Source organism: Trichoderma ghanense (genome assembly GCF_004382785.1).
Source record: "Trichoderma ghanense strain CCMA-1212 chromosome Unknown scaffold_0, whole genome shotgun sequence".
Lineage (NCBI taxonomy): Eukaryota > Fungi > Ascomycota > Sordariomycetes > Hypocreales > Hypocreaceae > Trichoderma > Trichoderma ghanense.
Window position 1 is genome coordinate 2,425,058 of NW_027395663.1, and position 23,852 is coordinate 2,448,909.

General features: G+C 55.7%; 7 protein-coding genes across 7 annotated transcripts; 4 read left to right on the forward strand and 3 right to left on the reverse strand.

Annotated features, from left to right (window-relative positions):
- Nucleotides 1–1,160: 1,160 nt before the first annotated feature.
- Nucleotides 1,161–3,995, reverse strand: CCMA1212_000823 (Transcription factor SFP1; the record flags this gene model as incomplete). The annotated part of the gene is made up of 4 exons (XM_073698277.1): nt 1,161–1,262; nt 1,317–1,497; nt 1,564–2,610; nt 3,091–3,995. 4 exons carry the CDS (start codon nt 3,993–3,995, stop codon nt 1,161–1,163), a joined length of 2,235 nt encoding a protein of 744 aa, XP_073562787.1.
- Nucleotides 3,996–7,969: 3,974 nt separating this feature from the next.
- CCMA1212_000824 (uncharacterized protein) lies at nt 7,970–8,693 on the forward strand (the record flags this gene model as incomplete). Its single annotated transcript, XM_073698278.1, has 2 exons — nt 7,970–8,109; nt 8,189–8,693. 2 exons carry the CDS (start codon nt 7,970–7,972, stop codon nt 8,691–8,693), a joined length of 645 nt encoding a protein of 214 aa, XP_073562785.1.
- Nucleotides 8,694–8,699: 6 nt separating this feature from the next.
- On the forward strand, nt 8,700–9,098 carry CCMA1212_000826 (uncharacterized protein; the record flags this gene model as incomplete). Its single annotated transcript, XM_073698279.1, has 1 exon — nt 8,700–9,098. The coding sequence occupies one exon, from the start codon at nt 8,700–8,702 to the stop codon at nt 9,096–9,098; it is 399 nt and encodes a 132-aa protein (XP_073562783.1).
- A 4,887-nt stretch (nt 9,099–13,985) lies between these two features.
- CCMA1212_000827 (Respiratory supercomplex factor 2-like protein) lies at nt 13,986–14,757 on the forward strand (the record flags this gene model as incomplete). Its single annotated transcript, XM_073698280.1, has 2 exons — nt 13,986–14,619; nt 14,684–14,757. The coding sequence occupies 2 exons, from the start codon at nt 13,986–13,988 to the stop codon at nt 14,755–14,757; spliced, it is 708 nt and encodes a 235-aa protein (XP_073562784.1).
- A 904-nt stretch (nt 14,758–15,661) lies between these two features.
- Nucleotides 15,662–17,305, reverse strand: CCMA1212_000828 (Tip elongation aberrant protein 1; the record flags this gene model as incomplete). Its single annotated transcript, XM_073698281.1, has 1 exon — nt 15,662–17,305. One exon carries the CDS (start codon nt 17,303–17,305, stop codon nt 15,662–15,664), a length of 1,644 nt encoding a protein of 547 aa, XP_073562781.1.
- Nucleotides 17,306–18,196: 891 nt separating this feature from the next.
- Nucleotides 18,197–20,694, forward strand: CCMA1212_000829 (uncharacterized protein; the record flags this gene model as incomplete). The annotated part of the gene is made up of 3 exons (XM_073698282.1): nt 18,197–18,457; nt 18,502–20,486; nt 20,613–20,694. The coding sequence occupies 3 exons, from the start codon at nt 18,197–18,199 to the stop codon at nt 20,692–20,694; spliced, it is 2,328 nt and encodes a 775-aa protein (XP_073562782.1).
- A 590-nt stretch (nt 20,695–21,284) lies between these two features.
- Nucleotides 21,285–22,695, reverse strand: CCMA1212_000830 (Peroxisomal membrane protein PAS20; the record flags this gene model as incomplete). The annotated part of the gene is made up of 3 exons (XM_073698283.1): nt 21,285–21,991; nt 22,057–22,536; nt 22,647–22,695. 3 exons carry the CDS (start codon nt 22,693–22,695, stop codon nt 21,285–21,287), a joined length of 1,236 nt encoding a protein of 411 aa, XP_073563378.1.
- Between the last annotated feature and the right edge of the window lie 1,157 nt (nt 22,696–23,852).

Below are 23,852 nucleotides of genomic sequence, written 5' to 3' on the forward strand. Positions count from 1 at the left end.
AAAAAAAAAAACACCAAAGGAATCAACTTTTTATGTACCCCATTCCCTTTTTTGTTGTTCGTACTCCACCACCCAAGCAGCAATCTTCCTTCTTCCTGCTTCTTTCAAAGCCCCCCTTCCCCAGAGAAAACCCTCAGCAGACATAGACGACAGTGCCGCTTGACCCCAATGCACCTGGTTTGGGGGGGTTCAACACGAGAGTGAGTAGAGAGAAGAGAGGACTTTGCGAAGACAAGGAAGGGAGGAATCCAAACAGTGTAAAACAGACATCAACAAAGTAATCATCAAAAGAACCAGGCCGAAGGGGAGATGAAAAAAAACGAGACAAACACCTGTTTTTTTGCGTCCAGTGCAGTTACCCAGTCTTCCACAAACACGTCATAAAGAGCAACACCGCCGATCATACAAAGTCGTAATGTAAAGCAATCTTCCGGTCTTTCCCCTTTTTGCTTGCGAAAAAAGAAGTCTTATCTTCACTTCCTCATTCCAGATTGAACCGCCTCGTTTCCCTTCCGCATCCTCTCTTCGGGCGCTTTTCGTCCATTAGGAAGCGAAAGCCTCTTGTTCGCTGTGCCAACCGGCTGTCTATAGAAAGCGTACAGCAATAGAAATAACGTCATAGGTAATAAAGTCGAGTGAAGGGTCTTCTTTGGCGACACTCAGCAAATGAAATGTCCTTCCAGTTCCGGCAATATGGCCGTGGTAACGTAAATTGCCACTTGTAGTGTTGAGTAGCCGTCTGATGACGGGAGGATCTGCTCGGCGCTGCGTATAGTGGGGTTGAAGCGGCAATCGCGCCATTGAATAGGGGAACCTCGATGGGGGAGATGAGGTGGTGTATTGAATCTGCCGGCCGTTGATTCATGCTTCTCCGGGAAACCAGCCGTCGGATGAACGCCGTCGCCATATGCCGTGCATTGCCAACATGCAAAGATTGCATGTATATGTAGAGCGAGCGTGAAACCGTGACCGTGAATAGACAGTTCCAGGCAGGGAGAGCGCGCTGATCACAACCAGATGATGAGCCTCCATCCCCACATGGATCAGCACGGCTAAAGGAACCAAGCTATCACTACTGCCGAGTCCGTAACATCGCTCGTTGGCTCGGACTAACCCATGCCGCTCAGGCGAGTCGAGCCGACGTATGCTGTGCGAGTCGCTCACTGCAGCATCACGTCCTCTCCGATGCCCGGCAGATTCAGACCTGCGGCAAGTGCTTGAAGTTTAAACTCAGGGTTGCAGGGAAGCGAGTGAGATTTGTGCTATGAGACCGTCAGTGTGCGAGAAGATGTGGCTGCCGGACCGTGCAGACTTACGTATTTCAGGCCGTTAAGATTCTTGTAGCGCTTGCCGCATGTTTCGCAGTTGAAGGGCTTCTCCTTTTCCATACCAAGGGTACCTGGATAGGGTGCACTTGTCTCTGGGTTAACAATCGAAAAGGTTCCATCGCCGTTCTCATGCAGCTGCTGCGTTTGGTGACCGTGAGCTTTGTGGTATCTGTTTAGTGAGCATGGAGGTTAGTAGGTTCATCCTGAGTCAAGACCGCGAAAATGGTTAGCTTACTTGAGTCCATTCTGGTTCTTGTATGCCTTCTCGCAACCGATAACGGGACACTTGAAAGGCTTGTGCTCTTCCGGCATCATCATGCTCTGTAGTCGGGCGAGCAGGACCTTGTTGGCCTCGGGGTCCGCAAACTGGCCGTGAGTCAAGCCGAGCTGCGCAAGCTGTGCTTGTATAGATCGGTTGCCCTGAGGGAATGCGCCGTTGGGGCTGAAGAGATGCTTGCCGGGGTCATTGATGCAGAAATTGGAGTCGTTGCCGTCATTGTTGTTGTTGCCGTTTCCAAACGTCATGTCGCCGAGGTCGGTGGCGTCGCCGCCCATGGGCATGCCAGGCAGGTCTTCGTCCATCTCGCTCATGCCCGTCTGCTGAGCCTGCTGCTGCGGCATCTGCTGCTGGGTCGTGAGCGTGGGAGTGTTGACAGACGAGACGGTAGGGTTGTTCTGGAACCCAAAGCTCTGGGCTGCGGGGGTGGGCGGCTGGGACGTTCGGAGGCCCTGTGTGATGCCAGAGGTGTTCATGTTGAGCTGTGGCCGCTGCTGCTGGCCGAACAGCTGACGTGTCTGGTGCATCTTCTGGCTGTCATCCATATCCATGGTGCCGAGGGCATCGTCCATTTCCATGTCAGCAACAGCATCCATCTCGTCATTCATGTTATTTATTGAGGTGGACATCTGAAGCATGGAGGAACCGAGTCGCTGAGAACCGCCCATCTGGAGACCGGGACCGCCCATCTGGCGCTGCTGTCCCATATGTTGTGAGCCTTGGCCGGGCGCCGGGGTCGACCTCGTGCTGGGCATCTTGGGCGAGCCCTGAATACCCAGGGCGCCGAACTGGTTGAAAGCACTGTTCCTGACAGCGCTGGGGCTGGCTTGTGTATGCGCCTCTTCATAGTGCTGAAGCAAGTCGTGAAGGTTGGGCAAGATCTTGCCGCAGCATGTGAAGTCACGCATGAAGTTGGCCTCGAGCTTGGGTAAATACGATGAAGAGTGGAATGACGGAGACTGATATGCGCCACCCGTAAACGGAGAGGTACTCTGCATCATGATGCTGTGGCAAATTCATGTTAACAGTTGCTGGTATCAAGGAGAATTGACGCTGCATTTCGCAGGCATGCTCTGTATGATAGCCATGGTATTGTGAGGTAGCGTGCCACAGCGGGGGGTCGCTTTGGTGCGAACAGGAGGGGAAGAAGGGATTGGATAAGAGGGAAAAAAAAAAAAAAAAAAAAAGTGATGATGTAGTTGACTGCGTGTAGGGTTCAAATGCCTCTCACGCCGGCTCATTGTCCTCTCAGAGGAGACCTCGGCAGTGCAGGCTGACGCAAATTGAACAGAGGCGGGTTTCCCTCTTTTCTCCCCCCTTTTGACAGGATGAGGACGACGGTGATGGCGGTGATGTATGTGGTTGGGGCAGGCTTGGAGGAGTGCGGCGGCCACAGGATAACACAAGGCCGATAAGGATAAAAAGTGTAGAGCACGATGCAGGGTGGGATAACACCAAGGAAAAAAAAAAGGTTCCACGACTTACTCGTCCCTGACGAAGCTGCCAAAAGACATGCCTCCCCAGCTCATGCCTCCCATGAGGCTGCCGGCGAGGCTCTCGCGACGATTCCTGTTGACATTGTCGCGGTTCTGGATGTTCATTGAAATGGGCTTGGGGCCGGCGCTGACAAACGAGTCCTGACGCGGGCGAGCCATGCCAGGATCGAGGCCCGGGCCGGTAGTCATGGCTGCGTCGTCGCAATCGCTCAGGTCGATGTCGAGGTCGAGGTCTATGTCGATGGCGGCGTCGAGTCGAGGGATGGCGAGGAGCTTGTCGGGCGGCGGGCTCTGCTGGGACTGGCGGAGGGCGGCGGTCCAGGAACACGACGACGGCGACGGCGACGGTGCTGAGCCGTCCTTCTGTGTGCGCAGAGCGGGGATGGACGAGAAGCCGGAGCTGTGTCGAGGCAAGGCGGGAGCAGCGGATAAGGATGCAGTCGCGAGCGCAGACGCAGACGCAGACGAGGCGGAGGGCGCTGTTGCGAGAGGGAAGTCGGGAGGAGTCGCTGGTTGGGGCGAGGATGATTGAGACGACGAGTCGAGCGAAGCTGGCGGCGACATGGACTCGGACGAGGCGGCACAGGCAGCCAAGGACGGTCCGGCATTGGCCAGTGAGGCGCTGGTAGCGGTGCTGGTAGCGATGCTGGTAGCGGTACCGGCCGGGGCGCGCTCAGTGGCGACGGCACTGGGACTCGAGCTGGGACTCGTCGTACCGGTACCCGTCCTGGTACCCGCCGCCGTACTGGCTCTGGCATTGGCACTGGCGTTTGCAGTGGCGCGGTTGTGGGCTGGCCGGGCGAGGGCATTGGGGCTAGCGCTGGCGGCCGTGGGGCCTGGCACTGGCCCAAGGTCCTTGTCGGGGCCCTGGAACCACCTGAGGGCGCTCTGCATCCTCCCGAGTTACAGGCACCAGAACAGAGGGGACCAAGGAAGCAGGGGAGACGTAGCAGCGGAGGTAGGTAGAGGGTGAGTCAAGGGACGAAGGCAGGACGAAAAAGCAATTGAACGCAGGCAGCGAAAATGGCACCCGACGGCACAATCAGGAATGCAGACAAGGCGAGTTTGCTCAAGAATGCGCAATCCTCCAAGCAGTCAGTTCCGATCGTTTAGGTCAGCCTGACTGCAGGGTGACGCTGCAAAGGCGTGCCAACGACTTGTTTCCTCCCGGTCCAGAGGCGGGAAGAGGTAGGCCGTGAAGCGCGGAGTACTTGGTACGGACAAGGTTCGCCGACCCTCAGCGGTCCAGCACCGTCGGCGCTACGGTGTAAGCGGGCGGGCTGTAGGCGTGCGGAAGTCGACTGGCTGTACTTGGTATCTTGGGACGCAAGGCAAGGTGTCGATTTGACGACGCTCACCAGGCGCAGGGCTGGGGATGCAATGCAAAGTGAACACGTTGCCAACACTCGCAATCAGCATGCGGTCAGAGATGATAGAGCGAGAGAGAGGACCAGAGCCGGGGACACGACGGAAGGATGAACCAAGGTTCCGCCGACGCCGTGAGAGCTTGGGTGTGCCTGGGAGAGCGAGGGTGCTGAGTCTCGGTATGTCACCCGTCGCTGTATTTATTGGAATCTTGGACCGCGCGAGTCGTGTAGCCCAGAGGCTCGGGAGACCTGACCAAGTCGATGGGTACGAGGTCAAGGTATGGAGGCAAGGTAGGTAGCTAAGGTAGTGCGTCCGCCCAAGGAGAAGAGCGGCGCGGCCTGTATATGTTATTGTTGTCGGGCGACTGTTGATTGACGGCTCTGGGCTGCATGCAAACGGCAGCGAATGGCGGCTGCAGGCACTCGGTGCAAGAGATACGAAGGGTGTAAGTCGGTTGGTTGGTCGGTTCTTGGTCGCTCAAACGGCGAGGTGCATGCACGGCTGGCTTGTCGAGGTGCATCAGTCACACACTAAGATACTCTGCACGGGTTGGCATGCCATGGCATGGCAAGCTGCCAGCGCCGTTTGCTCGATTCGATGATGGCACCGTGGTCCGGCCCTGCGAGCGGTCGAGGCAAGTAAGCACTGATCGATCGAATAGAGCTCGGGAGTTGAGGACGCACGGAGAGGCGGAGGGAGAGGAGGGGGGAATGGAGATGATGGGGAAACCTATGGGGTGGGATCTCGAGAGCGAGCAGCACGCATCGAGGACGAGGACGAAGGACAGGTCCAAGGTGCAAGATGGTTGACGGCATGATCACCACGACGAGCATCCACTCCTCACCCACACGCTCAGCGACATCCTGGCTGGCCTCAAGCCCCTGCAAGCCTGGAGCACTGATCACGGTGCGGCGTGTCAGTAGCCACAGTGCCACAGGAACAAGGGTTGGCGCTAACGGTTAATTGGACGGCTTCGTCCATTGCTGCCATTGCGGGAAAGCTGGCTGGCTTGGCCTCTGTTTCAACGTGCTGGCTGAAGTATTCCGCGGATAGTATATAGTGCCACGGTTGCGTGGAGTGGCAAGGATGGAAGAATGCAACGTAAAGTCTGGCTGGCTCTCTTCAGATTGCACAGCCGGCGCCCCAGGAGCGGACGTGCAAGGCAGCGACACAACAAGGCTCAAAGTGTCAAGTGTTAACTTGTACTAAGTGCATGTACACACTAGTACATTGGCATGCACATGCAGACGCTCACTAACGGAGGTCCTAGGCATGGGAATCAGCAGCAGTAGCGGCAGAATGGGCAGCAGCATTCATGCTGTGTGCCTCCTCATCCTCGGCGCCCGCGTGCACATATTAACAACATGAGCAATCAAGTGCATGATGATGCCTCAGTCCACCGCACAGGTGCCCGCTGAAATCCGGCCAGAGCAGGGGGACGAGGTCGTCATTGATCGGTACATCCTCGGCAGGCCGGTGCTACCACATGTGCATTACTTGTGCGGAGTACGACGCATGCGAGTCGACCACCTTGGAATCACGACTCGCCGGCCCTTGTCCTGTCCAACAAAGACGTGATCCTGGGTGAAGGTGTACTGCGGCTGTGGTCGTGCGGAACAAGGGACTCTTTGCAGCGCCAAGTGCCAGCAGACAGTGTGGCATGGCACACAACCAGCCCTCCGTGGGGGTTTGTGGCCGACTCAGACATGTCCCTGACGGAGCACATGGTCCAAACAGAAGCTCGGTCAGGACCAAAGCAGTAGTAATGCAGGTCAACGACGATGAATTGCCCGGTGCGCGATAGTGCTACAGTACGAGCTACTAGCAGTGGTATTAGGTCGCAGTCAGATGCATCTCAGCTCAGGCCAAGGTTGCCAGCCATCATCAGACTAAGGCGCTCTTGGTCCGGATGGGCCTGCGGTGTATGGACGTAATGTGCATCTCATCTCGCAGCAGTAGCGCTCGACCGGCGGCCTTCCCAGGACCTTTGTCCGCCCAGGCTTCCGGAGATCAGAAGTTACTCTGTTCGCTTTTACCTCTTCCGGACGATTGTCATCTTCAGAGCTGGTTGTAAGTCCGTTTCCACGACTCCCTTGGGTGGCAAGGGGCGCCATACCAACACCTTACTAGGCACATTCTACCGGGTTCCAGTACCAGCCTCGTACTTCATAAGCTATGATATATCGAGATCACAACAACCAGGCTTGTCATGCCGGAAGCGTGTCGGTGCTTTCAGGCGGGCCGGCATATCCAAAGCATTTAGCCAGGCAGCCAGGATGGAGTCCTGTATTCCACACCCGTACTCGTAGCACTGCTCCGTACGTTCCTTGGCACTTGGTCTGACCCCAAGAGAACAAACGCCATCTTCCCAGAATGCACAGCTCGGGTGCCAAGGCGCCAGCCACTCCCATTTGAGGGGATAACCCAAAAGCAACTTGAGTTGAATGCCATGTATTGGAACACGGGGGACGGAGCACTCCGCAGTGCACGGTGGTAAGGCCCTATGACATTTCAGGGACGAAGTGGTAAGTATAGTACGGAAGCAATTCCACCGACTAGTAGCAGAAACCCCCAATGGCCCAGTTGACTCGCTCCGTATACATGAAGCAGCTAGTATTGCGTACTAGCACCGACTTCGTCTGAAAGCACCTTTGCTCCGGCCACGTCGACAAAGCCAGCAAATGCGCTTGCAATCCCGCAGGCCTCGACCCGACAATAGCAAGGCGTCGGAGATGCTGTTGGCATCCCAAACCAGCCGGTGCCTGGGGCTACCTGACGGCCAGTCGCATTATCCAGCCCAGCCCATGGTGGCGTCTGGTAGTTCGTGTGTCGTGGTCGATACACCAAGCCACTAGCATCGACGCTACTCGAGGACTGCGTTGGAAGTGGTGAGCCACTGTGCAGCGCCGTTGCTGTGGAATGGAGCTCTGCTTTGACGGGACGGTTGACCGCCGGACGGTCCTCCTGTTGCCACCGGCGAGTAAGAAGCCATTTGGTTGTTGCTCGTACGGCATACTCCGTGTTTTGGCTTGCAGCATCAGCTGAGTGTGATGAGCCAAGGATTGAGATCCGGGGAAGAGGCGCATGCCGGGATCAACTCCGAAGCAATGACAGGAGGAAGAGCAAGGAGAGTCTCTTGAGCTGAAAGTCAGACAATACCTTACCGGTGCCTCACAGACGTAGACCGCCGAACGGTACCTAGCAGGTGTCAGGTAATGGCAGATTCAGCATCACCACGTTTGTGCCACCCGCGGTACCTTAGTAGGTACCTGGTACTTAGACGCAGCTTGGCGGGCAATGCCGTCAACCCGCACCAGGAATTTTCGTAGATGCCCGCACGAGTCTAGAAGTCGTCAAGAGGCTTCGCCCACTCTTTCCACGCAGAGGTTCGACTTGGGCAGCAAAGCATCACCTCACATGGTCGCCCGCTAGCCTCTGATCAGCCTCATCTGGCTGTGTCTCTTTCAGCCTCTGCTCTCGGTCCCTCTGCATCATGCATCATGCGTCGCCTCTCACCGCTCAGACTCCTCCACACAGGGCATCTCTACGAGAAACGGAGCATGAGAACCGACACTCGATCGAGAAACGCGGCGCTTCGTGATCCATGGGCTCTCGGCCACTATTCCGCAGCCGCAGGACGGTGAGCAAGCAGTAGTTCCGTTCTGTCTGATGCCGGCATGCCTACATGTATCTAGTTGTTGCTAGTGTTGACCCTCCAGCCTCGACTCTCAGCCAGAGCTACGCGATGATGTCAGGGACCTGTCCTCTTCATCTCTCGAACCAACGCCGCTGCAGATGCAGGCGCGGACTTGGACAGTTGCAGGGCTGGCCGAGAAATCTGGCAGGGTCTTGGACACCGCCAGATCTCCAATAGCGCCAGTGACCTGCAGTTCGCCCTTGACCCTCCAGCGAGCAAGCAGCATGAGTGGTGCTGGGCGTGACGAGCGATCGATGTGGGAGCATCACGCCAACATTTTGACAACTCAACATGTCCGGTTGCGAGCCCTGCGCACAGCCATTCAGGAGGCGGCGAGAGCAGATGTGCGCGTGTCTTCCTCATGCAATCTGAAGCTCAGGGCATCAGAAAGGCCGCGATTGGCGCCCAAGATTCCATCCGATGCTCTGCAATTACCACAAACAACGGGTGCCCAGCCTTTCGTACATGTACGTGGACAGCATACCTCGAACCTCGACTCCTCCAACCCATACCGCACTTACACCTAGGTGTGTATGCTTACCTGTCTTTTTCAGTCGTCTGCGTTATTACGGTCCCCAACAGAATTGCCAACGATCCCAGCTCAAGCAGAATCACCGATGAAGCACAGAGGGCGCACATACGCAATACTGCATTGTAAGGACTTGCAACAAAAACTACACCAGAGCAGCTCCATGTTCCCCTTGTTCGGGCCGTCAGCGTCGGAGGGTCGCATTCCGGATTGTCAAACGCTTCAAATTGTCCTTCGCGGGGCAGGGATTGCATCGCAGTCGCGTGCGTGCGTGCGTACATACGTACATACTGTACGGAATATCCATGCATATCGATCAATGAAGGGCACCTGCAGCTCGCCAAGTCCATGCTCCTGGCTCTCTCCGAATGCAACGCTGCAATACGAGCATCGACTGGACTGAGAGCTACCGCCACGATTCCGCGCCCCATCAGCCGAGTTGTCATTTTTGACATCACAAGGCCCAGGCGGGATCCATCTTGCAGTGGGACATATCTAGATGGAGTTTGATCCTCGGTCGGGTCATTGCTCGGAGCGCTGGATGCGCCTCTGCCGCCTCGCAGCTTGAGTCATTGCCGGCACATGGGTTTGAAGCTATATCCATTACGAAACGCAAATTTCTGTTGCCTCGATTATTATTAACCAAGGTAAATCTTCTCGACATGGGGATTGGCATACCGAGACTTGCCAATGGCCTCATGCCGGCGGCTTGCATGTGGAGAGGTGAGCCGACGCAACATCGGCTCTGTTGGTCTCGTGCTTTGCTTCAAGTCAAATATTGTTTCTCAAAGTCGCGTTTTTGGCAAGCCGAGGTTATAATGTCTTTTCTACCGGAAAAGATCAGGGACGAGAAAGCTCAAGAATACTGAAGAAGCAGCAGCCACATGCCGGCTTGCCAACGGGTTCCAGACAATGTCTGTTGTTTCCTCATGTCTTCCTATCCCCCTTCTCCCCCTTCTCCTCTGCCTTACATCCCGATTCCGCACATTGACGCCGGTTCTCTACAGTTATACGCCCAAGTCCTGAAACACACCTTTGACCTGTCTCGGTAATGCTCGAGACATGTCAACGCAGCTCTCAAATGGGTAGGTTGGAGAAGGGGTTCTGAGCACAGGACCTAGAACAAGCCACCCTGGGTACAGGCCGGGCCTAGCCGTGGTGACCTTGGGGTTGAGGATGGAGGAAAAAGTCCGTTGAGGAGACCAACAAAGTGTTTCTGGCATCTCCGTTGGCTTGCGCAACCAAAGCCTGTTTCGTCATGGCGTCTAGAGCCCAAGTGGGTGCTGCGGTCGACTTCGGCATCTCATGGAACAAATGGAACCCTTCCATGGCTTCTTTTGACAGGGGTCAGGCAGCCACCATTCCATTCCATCCGCCACGAGAGACGACTCGCCTTCGTCCGCTTTGCGCTAGCGGTTGCGAAAGTCTTGGCTGGAGACGTTGGACCCTAGATGCATCGTCTCAGCGCATTTGTTCCACTCGTGGTGTTGTCGATCGTTGCTTCAACATTGCCAGCCAAAGCACACTCCACCTCGGCTCCTCGCCTAGCTTTACATATTGCAAGTCAGTGTCTGCTCCGTACGGCCGAGAGCCATTTACTCGATGAGCAAGGTAGCCGAGCACCACCTTGTGACTGGTATTCCGTACAGGTATGTAGATAATACCTACTACAGTAGTACTACAAGTCCTACGTAGTAGTATATCCGGTGGATATTGACAGAAGTCTGATGCGAACGGGTACAATTCGCCTCGCTCTGTCAACCTCGTGGTAGGTAGATTGGTAGCAGTTGAGCTCCAAGGCTACTACCTAGTGCTGGCCGTCGCATAAGCATATTCTACTGCTCCATACTTCAGCAAGACCGTGCTTGAGCCTATTGAGCCGAAACCTGTATTTTTAGCACAAAAGGCCCGAGAGCGTTCCTAGTTGTCTTTCTTTTGTTGCGCATGGACTGCTATCTACGGTCCGTGTTGGTCTTTTGCGGTGGTTGTGAGCGGGCGTTTATGTGATCGGGGCGTTGAATGTTCTTGGGCAGGGAACAGCATGGCAGCAGCTTTTCCATCTCCCACCTATATACCACATCTTGCCGACCGCATGTCGACAACTCTGTCGCGACAGATTCGGACAAGACATGGCACGTTGCCTGTGTTCATTCCGAATATCAGATGTACAGAAGTCATCTCGACCATCGGAGAGTCATTGGCGACATGGCACAGCAGGGAAGGCGGGACAAGGCGTTGGCTCAGGAGGCTTCATCTGATTCTCCATCGACCACGAAACTGTAGGCTTGGTGTTGTTAGTCGTGATACAGACGCCTGACAAGATGACGTTGAGGGTTTGCTGGAAATTACAGCATGGGGCCGGCAGATGTTTAGATCTCGGTTCTTGTCGGTTCTCCCGACAATCGGTCGGTGCGTGCCCCTGCATGAACTGTGTTGTGTAGCAGCCAACTTGCATGAAGCTGCGGGCCTAACAACCGAAGTGACCATTCTACCAGGTAGGACGCATCGTGAAGTGAGTGTTTATCTCAGTACCATATCGGCTGCTGTGGTACCGGTTCGCTCGGTGGGCGGCAAGCATAAGAAGTGAAGTACAGGGCTATACAGTCAAGTTACTATCGATTTGCTCTTGTGGGACATTGGAATACTCTGGTGGTGCGGTGGCCGGAGGATGGCCCGGCTTCCGGGGAGACGGAGAGCAACGTCACGGCATCTACGGGGCCATATTGTCTGCCCCGGACTGAGGCGGTACATGTCCCTCTTGATGAAAGGTCAGGAGGCGAATTGCGATCTAGGGTTATTTATAGTCTTATGGGGTATAAGGAATGGTCCGACGACCAACGTGCAGAGGCAAGTGCCTTTCTCAACTACGTCGTGATAGGTGCTCAATGTATAAGCTTAACCGCCTATACACGTATATAAGCACGCCGCTCCAACTAACCCTGCCATGATACAACCGATTCTTATCAAGCTAAATCATATCAGATCGTCCATGGCATCCCAGGGGTCGCCGGCAGACATGGGTGGTCTGGTGCCACAGAGATATGTAGGGGTTTTAATAAGGCGCTGTAGGTTTTTTTTTTTTTTTTTTTTTTTTTTTTTTTTTTTTTTTTTTTTTTTTTTTTTTTTCTCGGCAGCACATCATGTCGATGGGGGGCTGGCGCCGGAAGCGTTTACCGACCGATAGTGTCACACGTCGTCGGCTCTAGATCCGAAAGGAAGTGGCAAATACTATCTGATATGGTGGTGTCATGAGGTGCATACGTGTAGGATCCAAATGTGCTTGACAGCTGAGGTCTGAGGTCTGGGGCTTACAGGGTACCTAGATGGCTGGCGAGTATATCAAGATGTCTGATGTGTGATGACCAGTTCTATGTAGCTCAATGATATTTCACGCTTGTCTAGTCAAGAGAATAATACGTGACGTTTCGTATGTATGTTTTTGGTGTCAGCTGGCCGATGAAAGCCCAGGCTGAGTAGTGAGCGTTGGCAATAGGTGTATGCTGGACGCCCTGCCAGATCATACCTACTTTACGATGCAATGCCGAGTTCCGCAGGCTAGGTAGCTTACACATGAATCTCCATTCTGTTTGGAAACCGAAAATGCAAAATCAACTGCGGAACAAGTCGCGTAGAATATATTTGGAAGATTCACAATCGTACGACCCGAGCTGAAGCGGACCGCGCCGAACTTCTAGAAGGAGGCATAGGGCGGAAGTTGGAAGTCGGGGGGGGGGGGGGGGGGGGGGGGCGGCCAAGATAATAAGCTCAAGCTCGTACGATGTTGCCGCCGCGCCGCTCCCAAGAGTAACAAAAGGGTCGTTGATAGTAGCAGGGGCACGTGAGACGATATTTTTGCGGAGGGAGCCGCTCGCTCGCGTGGCGGCTTCTCACCGAGTTGAACGCGGCCAAAAAGCAAGTTTGTTGTATGAAATATTCCGCATGGGGGGCTTTTTTTTTCTTCTTCGCCGCCAAAGACGATGCCGCAAATGCCGCAGCTGCGGCCTTTTGACAAGCATTTTGTGTTTCCTGCTGGTGCGTTTTTGCGCCGTTTTACATAAGCCGGGGGCCGCCGCCGCCGCCGCAGGAATAGGCACGAGGTTCGGAGCATGTAGGAACAAAGCACAGGAGAGAGCGTCAAAGGCTGGTCTGCGCTGCTGCGATGGTTTTGGGATGGGGAAAAATCGATGTTAGTGCGTAACGTCAGAATCCTAACTGATAGAATCTCGATTGGGCGTGACTGACTTTTGCCGGCATCAAACTTGGCAGGGGAGAATGAAGCAAGATGGAAGAAAAGAACATCGTAGAGCTGCCCGGACGGAGATGCGGGAACCAGACGGGAATTTCTCGGTGGGGAATTCTCGGCCTTTCTGCTGGCGGGCGGGGCGGCTCGGAAGGCGGAATCAGAGAAATTTTCTGTAATAGGATGGATGTATGTGCAGTAATCTGGTGTTCTGCAGTGGCTATCGCTTGCGGCGTGTTGACATCATGCCGCTCGGGGTGGGTGTGACGCCTCATCTCGCTGTGACCTTTGGACCTAGTGCTAGTGCTTGGGATGAGCCCGGCTTGCTATATGTACAGGGCGACTCGCTTGCCATCCGGGCGCTTCTCAGTCTGTTGTTGGCATCATCGCATCAGCATCATTACATACATGTTCCACCGGCATTGACGACATTGACTTGAGTTCGTCTGTCTATCAAAACACAAACTGCCTGCCAAAAAGCCACGCATCACCTTGAGCTTGGTTCCTGACCCCTTCACACCTGAAAACAACCATTTACATCATCGTCTCCAAACACCTATAAGTCTTCACACGACCGCCTGAATTGGTTACCAACGAATACTTGTACTACTTTCGATTCTCTTCATTAAAACACGCTCCATTTCCGAGGAAACCATCGTATCGGCCACAGTTCCATCCCCCGACCGCCGAAGCCTCGACCCATCCCATACCAGTCTGCTGCTCGGGGACCCACCACAGCTTTTCTGACACCACACCCACCACCCCTCTTTGCCGCTGCCTTTGCCTCTGCCGCTATCTGAGCTCGTCTGGGGTATCAAATATCGCCCGACTGCGCACGCCTTTTCTCCTCTCTCCGTCACATCAGCAAACCTCCGACAGCCATTGCGCTTCCCGCTCCAGCCGGCCTCGATCCTACATCGGCTTGCTTTTTCCCGAATTAGCCTATCCGCCAGACACACGCATATATAATACAGCTCTGAGCTACCCACACCTTCCTACGACCTTGAGCAACACCATCACTTGATTGTTCCACCACCACCAACAGCCATCATGAAGGTCCTCACCAAGGAAGAAGAAGCCGCCCACTACCGCGCCGTCGTCAAGGGCGGCATCGTCGGCGGCACCGTCGGCCTCGCCATCGGCGCCGCGGGCGTCGTCTACTGCTCGAAGCGCTACCCCAGCTTCCGCGGCCTGACGCTGCCCTTCCGGGCCTTCCTCGTCACCTCCACCGGCACCTTTGGCGCCATCGTCCAGGCCGACCGCGCGGGCGTCGAGTTCCAGAAGAGCAAGGACCCGATGACCAAGTACCGCGACGCCTCGCAGCGCGCCCAGGAGGTGATTCGCGAGAACGAGTCGGCCTACGAGCGCTTCCTCAACTACGGCCGCGAGCACCGCTACAGCATCGTCTGCGCCTCGTGGCTCGCCAGCATGGCCGTCGCCTTCGCCATGGTCAGCCGCGCGCCCATGAGCACCCCGCAGAAGATTGTCCAGGCCCGTGTCTACGCCCAGGGCCTGACGCTGGCCGTCCTCATCGTCTCGGCCGCCTTTGAGATGAACGACGCAAAGAACTCAAAGGGCCGCTGGGAGACGGTCATGGTGCTTGACCCCAACGACCCGGAGCACAAGCACCTCATTGAGAAGAAGATCCACCACGAGGAGTACGAGGGACAGGATCTGTGGATGGGTGAGTTTGCTTCCCTTTTCCGATGTCGAGAGAAAGCAGCTGGCTAACACGTAGTTTTCCTTAGACATGGTTGAGGCCGAGGAGAAGAGATTAGCTGCCCGCAAGGCTGCGGAGCGCGAGCAGAAGCAAGCCCAGTAAGCTGCTGAATGCACCTCACTCTCCCGCCCATGGCAGCTATCAGGGGCAGATGCTTCGCTTGAGGCTCTGCACCAGTGGTGTGTCATGGCATGCAACTTCTCGTCCGTCACACCCGGTTGTTGAGGCCGGTGTCTACCTACAAACCTCAAATACCCGTCGCACACAACGCCATATAGACATGTATCAACTCATGGAAACTCACATATTTCTAAAACAGAAAATAACACTCAAAACTACACGATTCAAAGAGGCTCCCTAGCATTTGGGTATTTGAGGGCGGAGCTACTGAATACTCTCCGTTTCCTTTTCGTTTTTTTTTTTTTTTTNTTTTTTTTTTTTTTTTTTTTTTTTTTTTTTTTTTTTTTTTTTTTTTTTTTTTTTTTGGCTGGGTGTTTTTCGTCACGGATAGAGAAAAAGAAGAGGCTACAATTCGAGTTGGTGACGGGATCACTGGGTCTTTTTTACTACTTGTTCAGCATTTCTTCTGCATTATGGGCGCGTTTGCATTCGCCTTGGCTATTCATGGGTGGCGCGAACGAGACACTGTATATATATAGGCACCGTTACGTGTACTTTTTCTTGTATAACAGAAACAGAAGAATTCAAGCAGATGGTCTTATGATACAGTCTTCTTTCAGACTGCCGACATTCGATTTTGGTAATGAAAGATAAAAAACAATCAATAATCAATAGTCTGGTTACATCTCCCCTTGATAGTTAAAACTCGTGGTGTTCGCTGCTGTACAATTACAAAGGGGAAAAGGAATCGACCTTTTCTATGCACGTGCTTTATGTGAAAAACAATATCAAAGACCTGATGACATGAAAAGGTATAACAGAGTAAACAGTTCAAAGCTTCCGACATATGCTCTCCCTCCTCCTCTTCTTCCTCGTCCCATCATCATCATACATCAATCGTGAAATGGCTGATTTGCGAGTAATACGCATGCACCGCCAGCTCCAGAACCATCACGTCGCCAAAGACGTCGCTGCCGTCAAAGCCTCCCACGACGAGCAGCCGGCTATCGTACAGCACCGTGCCGTGGTACCCGCGCCCGCTGGGCGGCATGCCGTATGCCTTGCGCCGGTCCCACGTCATGGTCACCAGGTTGAGCAGCAGCACGTCGTTGCAGTACTCGTGGCCGTCGTGCCCGCCGATGACGAACAGGTACGAGCCCACGATGGTGGCCGTGTGCGAGAGCCGCCGGAACGTCATCGGGATGTTGACCAGCTTCCAGATGTGCCGCTCCACGTCGTAGATCCACACGTCGTCGAAGCACTCGCCGCCGTCCGAGCCGCCAAAGATGATGAGCTTGCTGCCGACCATGTTGGCCGTGTGGTAGCCGCGGGCCTTGGGCCGCCGCTCCCGCGCCCCCTGGGCCGGCTTCTCGGCGCTCGAGATGAGCCGCCACGACATCTTGCTCGTGTCGCTGACGTCGAGCCGCCAGATGTCGTTGAGGGCCCGCACGCCGTCGCCGCCGCCGAAGACGTAGATGCCGTTCTTGTACAGGCACGCCGTGTGCGCGCGCCGCTTCGACGGCAGCTTGTCGCCCACGATGCGAGGCTTGGACCACCGGAAGTTGACCGTGTCCAGCACGTACACGTCGTTGTAGTACGCGGGGCCGTCGCCGCCCCCAAACACCACGAGCTTCTTGCCCACCGCCGTGCACGTCATGGCCCGCAGGGGCATCGGGATGTCTCCCACCATGTGCGGCACCGACCAGTAGAAGGAGTCGGCGTCGAGCACGTACATGGCGTTGAAGCACGTCTTTGCGTCGCAGCCGCCGAACACGTATACGTTGGAGCCGATGAGCGTCGTCGTGTGAGCCCGCAGGTTCGAGTGCGGCGATCCGGACACTGGCGCTTTCGACCAGTACATGCCGGATGCCGGCGCGGGCGACACGTCTGGCCCATCGTCGGGTCTGGGCAGCGGGGGGAACGTGGTGTGCTTGCCGGGCACTGGGCGAGAGACGATAATGTTCGATTGGCGAGTCGAGATTGCGGACGTTGTCCTCGACGACGCAGCCGCGGTTGCTGGCTTATGGTCTGCTTCGGCAGGGGTTATGTCGGGAACGGGGTTCGACGCGGCCGTCATCTTTCTATGCCCGGGAGCTGTTGCCGGGCGAGGCGGTGGAGGGGGGTGCGAGGCTGAGATTGCCCTCTGCCGCAGAGGCAGCTCGGCGGCCCCCTTGCCGCCGCGTTGGTGATCGCCGGGGACGTTGCTCCTGGCCGCAAGCTGGCCCGGCGTGTGGCTCCTGGGCAACGGCAAGATCGGCTCTTCGTCCTCCATCGCCGCGTATCGGGATGCCTTCTCCTCCACGGCTCCGTGTCTCTCGCGCCTCTCCTCCTCTCCGCCGTATGCACTCTCCGGCTCGTCATCGTCGTCGTCGTCGTCGTCGTCGTCGTCGTCATCGTCGAACATCAATCGATTGCCAGAGGGGTCGGCGCCAATGCTCTGGGAGCTGTGCTCGGGGTGTCCTGAGCTGAAGGTTGACGCCTTGTTGGGAGATCGGGTCGCACTAGCAGACGGCTGGCCCAGATCCTCCATGGTCTCGCCAACTGCTCCTCATTGCCCCCTAGTGGAGAGCAGCTCTGGAGGTTTGGCAGCACAATTCGCGACGTCTCACAGAGGGACGCGTGCAGTCTTGGGAGCTTGACTCCTTTGACAAGGAGACTGGGTGCTGGGCTTGAGGGGGTTTAGTCTGGCGTAGTGGGGTGGCATCAATTGGGTCGGTCTGGCTGTCGGTTTCGACGCTGCTGCTGGGAGACTTGTGTCTAGCGGCCTGGCCGCTGAAACGCCGAGCCCTGGCGATGGTTATAGCGGGGTGGGATAGGCGCTGTAGGCGCTGTAGCGGCTTGGACGCTGTGACGTATCGAGGGAGTTGCGATTGATGGATCTCTTGGTTGCGATAAGCGTTTTTGCGAGGTACTGGACATCGACAAACACCAGGATCGATGGATTCTCCTTCTATTTATGTTCAGTTCTTTTAGATTTTCGAGTACTAATCTACCTTCAGCGTTCAATGGCTTTGCCGTTCATGGAATTTATCAGTTCTCCTACTTGAATTCGCCACCCTTTGAAGTCCTGAATACGGCGGGTTCTAAGAAGAAACAGCAGGAGCGGCTCGACATTTCACCAGCCACACACACCAAGACTATTCACTTCAACATCCATATCGATAAAGTTTCTAGCTCCACTTCACTCAACTTTTCTTCATTGCATCAACCACCAAGCCTGGCTCGATAACATTTTTGCCCTGCATTCCGTCCTCAATTCTCATTTGAGGGGAAGATTTGACTTTTTTACTTGCATTTGGCCACGGCAGTTGTGAATTTCAAAGCAGCCTACATCTGTTAAGAGTCTCCCAGTCTGAGGTTTTCAAAACAGACCAAGCGACCATCTTCCTACCAACGTTCCTCACAGCGTCATCAGCCCAACATGGCTACAGGATCTGATATCCCCATGGGTGGCCCATTGCCGGAAGTCGAGTCGCATTCCGAGGAGCGAGCTGCGAAGCGAATTAAGATTGACGACGCAGCTGCTCCCCAGGATCAGAACGGAGAGACTGGCCAAGACACGACTCGCCCTTCTCAGAACGACAACGCAGCTCAACCCACGCCTGAGGCTTCAAATCCATCGCAGGCAAATGGCGAACCGGCAGACCGTGTTAAGGGCATGGCTTCCATTAAGAAAGAGCAAGTGCCTCATCCCAGTGTTTCACACATGATCTCAACTAACTTGAGCACTCTAGGTATCTCATCGACATGTCAAGGAACCAGGACGAGCGTCCTCCTGCTGTGGATGATGACGCCGCTGAGGGCCGTGGCACAAACGGCCGAGACCGGCCTCAGAGAGATGGTGAAGACTCCAGATCGCAGGGAAAGAAGGGAAAGAAGAAGGCAAAGGGCCAGAATACGGATCGCTCTTTCGGAAGATTTGACGATGCTATTCCCCTCTGTAGCAGCAGGGCCTATTCCCCGGAATTCTCGCCAAAGGAGTGCCGCTATGGTGACTCGTGCAAAATGTGCCATGACCTTCGCAAATACCTGAGCGAGGGCCGTCGAGAGGACGTCGAAGCTCTGGGCGGGAAATGCCCTGCATTCGAGGCTTATGGCTACTGTGCTTCGGGCTGGAAGTGCCGGTTCGTCAAGAGCCATATGCAAGAGATCGAGCACGCGGACGGCAGGAAGGAGCTGGTCTTGAGCGATAACCGTCCCCCCAAGGCAGAGCCCAAGGAGGCGCCCAAGCCCAAGGAGGATGAGTCTGCTGAGCCAGAGACATCCGAAGAAAAGGGACCGGATACTGAGGAGCGGGTGAAGAGCGAAGATGAGCTGCGGCCTGATATCTACAACGTCGTCACGATGGGCCAAAAGATTCAGCTCAACCGCAAGAGACTCGACTTCACCAAGGCGGACCAATACATTCAATGGCTGAACCATGAGGGTGGCATCAGCCAAGATTTCCATCATCGCCGAAAAGACCAACCGGCGATGGGACTCGAAGACCTCCGAGCTCGATTTGTCGACCCGCCATTCAAGCCATCCGAGAAGCGTCGCCTGTACTTTGGCCCAGAGACCCCGACGCTTGCTCCTCTTACTACTCAGGGGAACCTTCCATTCCGACGGCTGTGCGTAGAGCTCGGCTGTCAGGCCACTTACTCGGAAATGGCCTTGGGAATGCCTCTTCTTCAGGGCTCCAAGCCTGACTGGACACTGATGCGCGCCCACAAGTCTGAGATTACGCCCCCCAAGATGAACCCTGGAGCCATCCCGTTGTTCGACGACTATGACAACTCACGCGATCTCAAGTTTGGCGCCCAGATTTCCGGTAGTGCTCACTGGGTTGTCACCAAGGCCGCCGACGTTCTCAACCGCTACTGTCCCCACCTCCGCCTCATTGACCTCAACTGCGGCTGCCCAATCGACAAGGTCTTCAAGGCCGGCTCTGGATCTGCGCTGCTGGAGGCCAGTGGCAAGATGGAGCGCATGATTCGAGGCATGAATGCCGTGTCTGGCGAGATTCCCATCACCGCCAAGATCAGGACAGGAGTTCGCAAGGATCGACCAACAGCCACCCAGATCATTGGCAAGCTGGCCTTTGGAGCTCGCGAGCATCGCGAGCGCCTCGGGGCTCCTGGATGCGCCGCTCTCACTCTCCACGGCCGCAGCCGCGAGCAGCGGTACACCAAGACGGCGGATTGGGGCTACATTGGCGAATGCGCCGCCCTCATCAAGACCTACAACGAGGAGAAAGCCAAGATCACCGACACCATTGCCGAGCCGGACGAGAGCACGCTGCCCAACGCCAAGGATGGGCGCATGTACTTCCTCGGCAACGGCGACTGCTTCTCCCACGTCGACTACTACGAGCACATTGAAAACGCCCGCGTCGACACGGTCATGATTGGCCGCGGCGCCCTCATCAAGCCCTGGATCTTTGAGGAGATTGAAAAGGGCCAGTACCTCGACAAGTCGTCCACCGAGCGTCTTGGCTACATTGAGAAGTTTGTCAAGTACGGCCTCGAGGCCTGGGGCTCGGACGAGCTAGGCATCGGCTACACCAGGCGCTTCCTCCTCGAGTATCTGAGCTTCGCGCACCGCTACGTGCCGATTGGCTTGTTGGAGCACTTGCCCCCGCGGTTGAACGACCGGCCACCGGCGTACAAGGGCAGAGATGAGATGGAGACGTTGATGGCGTCGGACAACTACAAGGACTGGATCAAGATCAGGTACGTTTGCTGGTTTCTCTCTTTTACCTATTCTTTACCCCCCCCATAGGCGCTGTANCTCCTTCTCTACATGGTCTGCAAACTATTATCCTGATGATAGAATATCAATTGACGTGTACATAACAGCGAAATGTTCCTCGGACCGGTTCACCCAGGCTTCCAGTTCCAGCCCAAGCACAAATCGAATGCCTACGAAGCTGAAGGCTAGTGGGTGGTGCTCGACACCGCAGTCTGGACCGCATAACCGACGTCTGGACCATGAGACGAAACCGTTTTGCTACAGCCCTGGGAGGGCCTATCGTGGACTTGACAATTGATGAGCAAATGACTGGCTTTTTGAGAACATTCGGCTTGTTAACATACGCAAGATGGTAGAATATTCTTTACTCAAGAGATTCACAAGATTTAACTGGTCATTGATGCTGTTCCAAACTTCGTAACGTAGATTAAGAGAAAAGACATATGTAACAACTGATAATACAATGGTAGTAACCAAGACACGCCCACGCCCGACTTTTGTACAACAAAAGAAGATCATCAGATCAAGGGACCTTATCCCACCATCTTCATCAAAGCCCATTGGCCTATTGTTTCATGAAGCTAATGTGGACAGAATGTACGTTTCCAAGATGGAAGCTCTTCGCTCTCAACTCCCGCGATGTAGTAATATTGACAAGGTGAAACAAAGAAAGTGACAAAAAGGTCGCCCAAATGAAGGTTTGAGAAGAAATGAAATGAAATGCTTTATGCCCTTTCGTCATTGCGGCGCAAACCAAGAAGAAGAAGATGATGATTCGTTCAAGAGTAGAAGTGACTCCTCTGCATGCCGTCAGCAGTGGCGTACTCCTTCTTGCCCTCCTCTGACGTCGACGAGCCGGTCAGCGAGTTGGTCCTGCTGTCGGGAGCGGCCTTGAGCTTCTTCGGTTCAGACGCAGATCGCTTGAGGACCTCGAGGTAGGTTGAGGGCAGATAGCCCTGGCGGCCGTCACGGCTTCGGCAGTGCCACCACTCGCTGGGCTGGCCGGCAGGGTCGTTCTTGCTCAGCACGGCGACGAGGTCTCCCTTGCGGGCCTCCAGCTCCATGCCGTTGGGCTGCTGGGGCGTAAAGTCGAAGCGGAGGCGGCAGAACTCCAACTTGGCGGGGTCAACAGGCTTCTGAGCCTCGAGGGCCTGCAGCTCGAGTCGCTTCTCTTCCTCTTCGGCGTTTGCGGTGATGCTCTTGATGAGCTTCGACATGAGGTAGGGCAGGCCAAAGGCGGCGAGGAGGAAGAAGAGGAGGGGCTTTCGGCTGGCCTTGGGGGGCTGGGGTGAGCCGCCGGGGCTGCTGGATCGACCCTGGAATCGGGCAAAGTCTGAGGGGGTGAGGGAGGCGGCATCGGCCGGGAGGGGACGGCCGGTGAGCTTTGCGAGGAGAGTACGGATCCAGCGGATCAAGGTGAAGATTCCGAGCAGAGATCCCAGAGTGTCGCGCAGGTTGCTGAACTGCTCGGCAACGGAAATCATGGCTGTTCCACGCATTAGCAACCGAAAGGGCGAATAAACGGGTAGTATGTCGACAATGTAACCTTACCAAAGAAGGAAGAGTGCGTGGCCATGTATGTGCTCTCGAGCATCTGCGCAAAGCCGCCAAAGGCAGTGACGACGCCCTCGAGCATCTGGAACGTGGCGGCGGTGCCGTTGCTGAAGCGGTTCGCCAGGCTGTTGGGGTCGCCCATGGGCATGCCGCCATACATACCGCCGCCGTACATGCCGCCCATGCCCCCGTATCCGCCATACATGCCGCCATAGCCTCCATACCCGCCTCCAAAACGTGAGTAAGGACTTGAGTAGGGGGATGAGTATGCGCTGTTGTAGGCACCATAGGGCGAGGCTCCCATGGCTCCCATGGCCCCCATGGCGCCGACGCGGGAGTGGGCGGCGGCGTTCTGGTTGATGGAGGCGGAGAGCGATGCAGGACGCTCTGGTATCGGGGGAGCGTCCATGGAGGCGACTGATGATGCAGGCGATAAGGGCGCTGCTGATGAAGAGGCTGGCGAGGAGGGAATGTTCACTAGGGAGGGAGGCGAGTCAGCATGTGAAGGTCACGAGCGAGCGCGATCTGGTCTAGAGCAGAGCAGATGCGAAAGAAACACAAGAAGCAGCTCCGACGGTTGGACTTACGTGAGGGACCAGCACCAGCTCGCTCCCAGGGCTTAGGTGGCGAGGCCATTATGAGGGGGAAGTGTGTGAAATGAAGAAGGAAAACAACAACCGGGGTATCACAATGTTATTGCCGCGAAGGGAGCGCGTGCGCCTGTTCGAATCTCGCTGAGGTGTGGCTGGTAATAATAACAATAAGGAGCAGAAGAGGGAAGAGGGCTGGTGTTGCCGAAGGATCTGGTTGATGTTATTTCGTTTCGGTTTTTTTCAGCTGGGGCTGTGACAGGCCCCAGTGTGTAAGGGCAGATAAGCGACTGGCACGACGACGGAATCGGCAGAAGGCAGATGGCGCAAGATCAGGCGTGGGCGATGGATGGACGCGACGAGTCTCGGCGATGGAGACGAGATCTGATGAAGGCCGGGACGATGGACGGAGCGGGAATTGAGAGGGAACGGGTTGGAAGGGGGAGATGCGATAAGCTAAGGCTCGACAGAGGCCGAGCGAAATGGAAGAGGTTTGAGGGGACACAAGCGGCTGGAGGCTGGAGGCAATCGAGTCCACACTGCAATCACAAGCCCCGGCTTGGAGGTAATTAATCGACCTGGAAATCCCGGGGCTCGCGTGGGCTCGCACAGGGTACGGGCTGAGTACGACCTGCCCCGTCCCTGCTGACGCGGCGCAGGGGGTACCGAAAAGGTATCTCCCTTGCAGCTTGCCTTGCTTTGCCCACTGAGGCGGAGCCGCGGGCTGGGGGGGGAGGAGAAGCGGGGCGCCGCGGGCTCCTGCTGGATTTGCTGGTTGTGCTCAGTGTTTGCCTCGGCATTTCCATGACGACCGACGGCTGGCTGCTGGCCCGACCTGATTTGTACGTCGATTGTGTACCGATTCGTACAGTTAGTAATACGGGCTGCATCTCGACTTGGTGCTAATGTACAAGTACATACGAGCAACTGCGCTGCACTCGACTGCACGTCGCCGCTTGTAGCGACCTCTGTAGCGGAGGCGGGCACTGCACTCGCTGAACTGGATGGTGGTGCGCGACCAATTGATTGCTGTATGGGTACAATGACAACGTCCCGTCAACGCAAGGACGACATGCCGTGTCCAGCAATCACAGACCGTATTTCTATATGAAATGCGGTTTTATTACATTATGTGACTGCTTGTTTGCCGCTCTTCATTGGACTTGTGCCAGTCGTCGGCTCAACCGCAGACGCGCAGCTTTT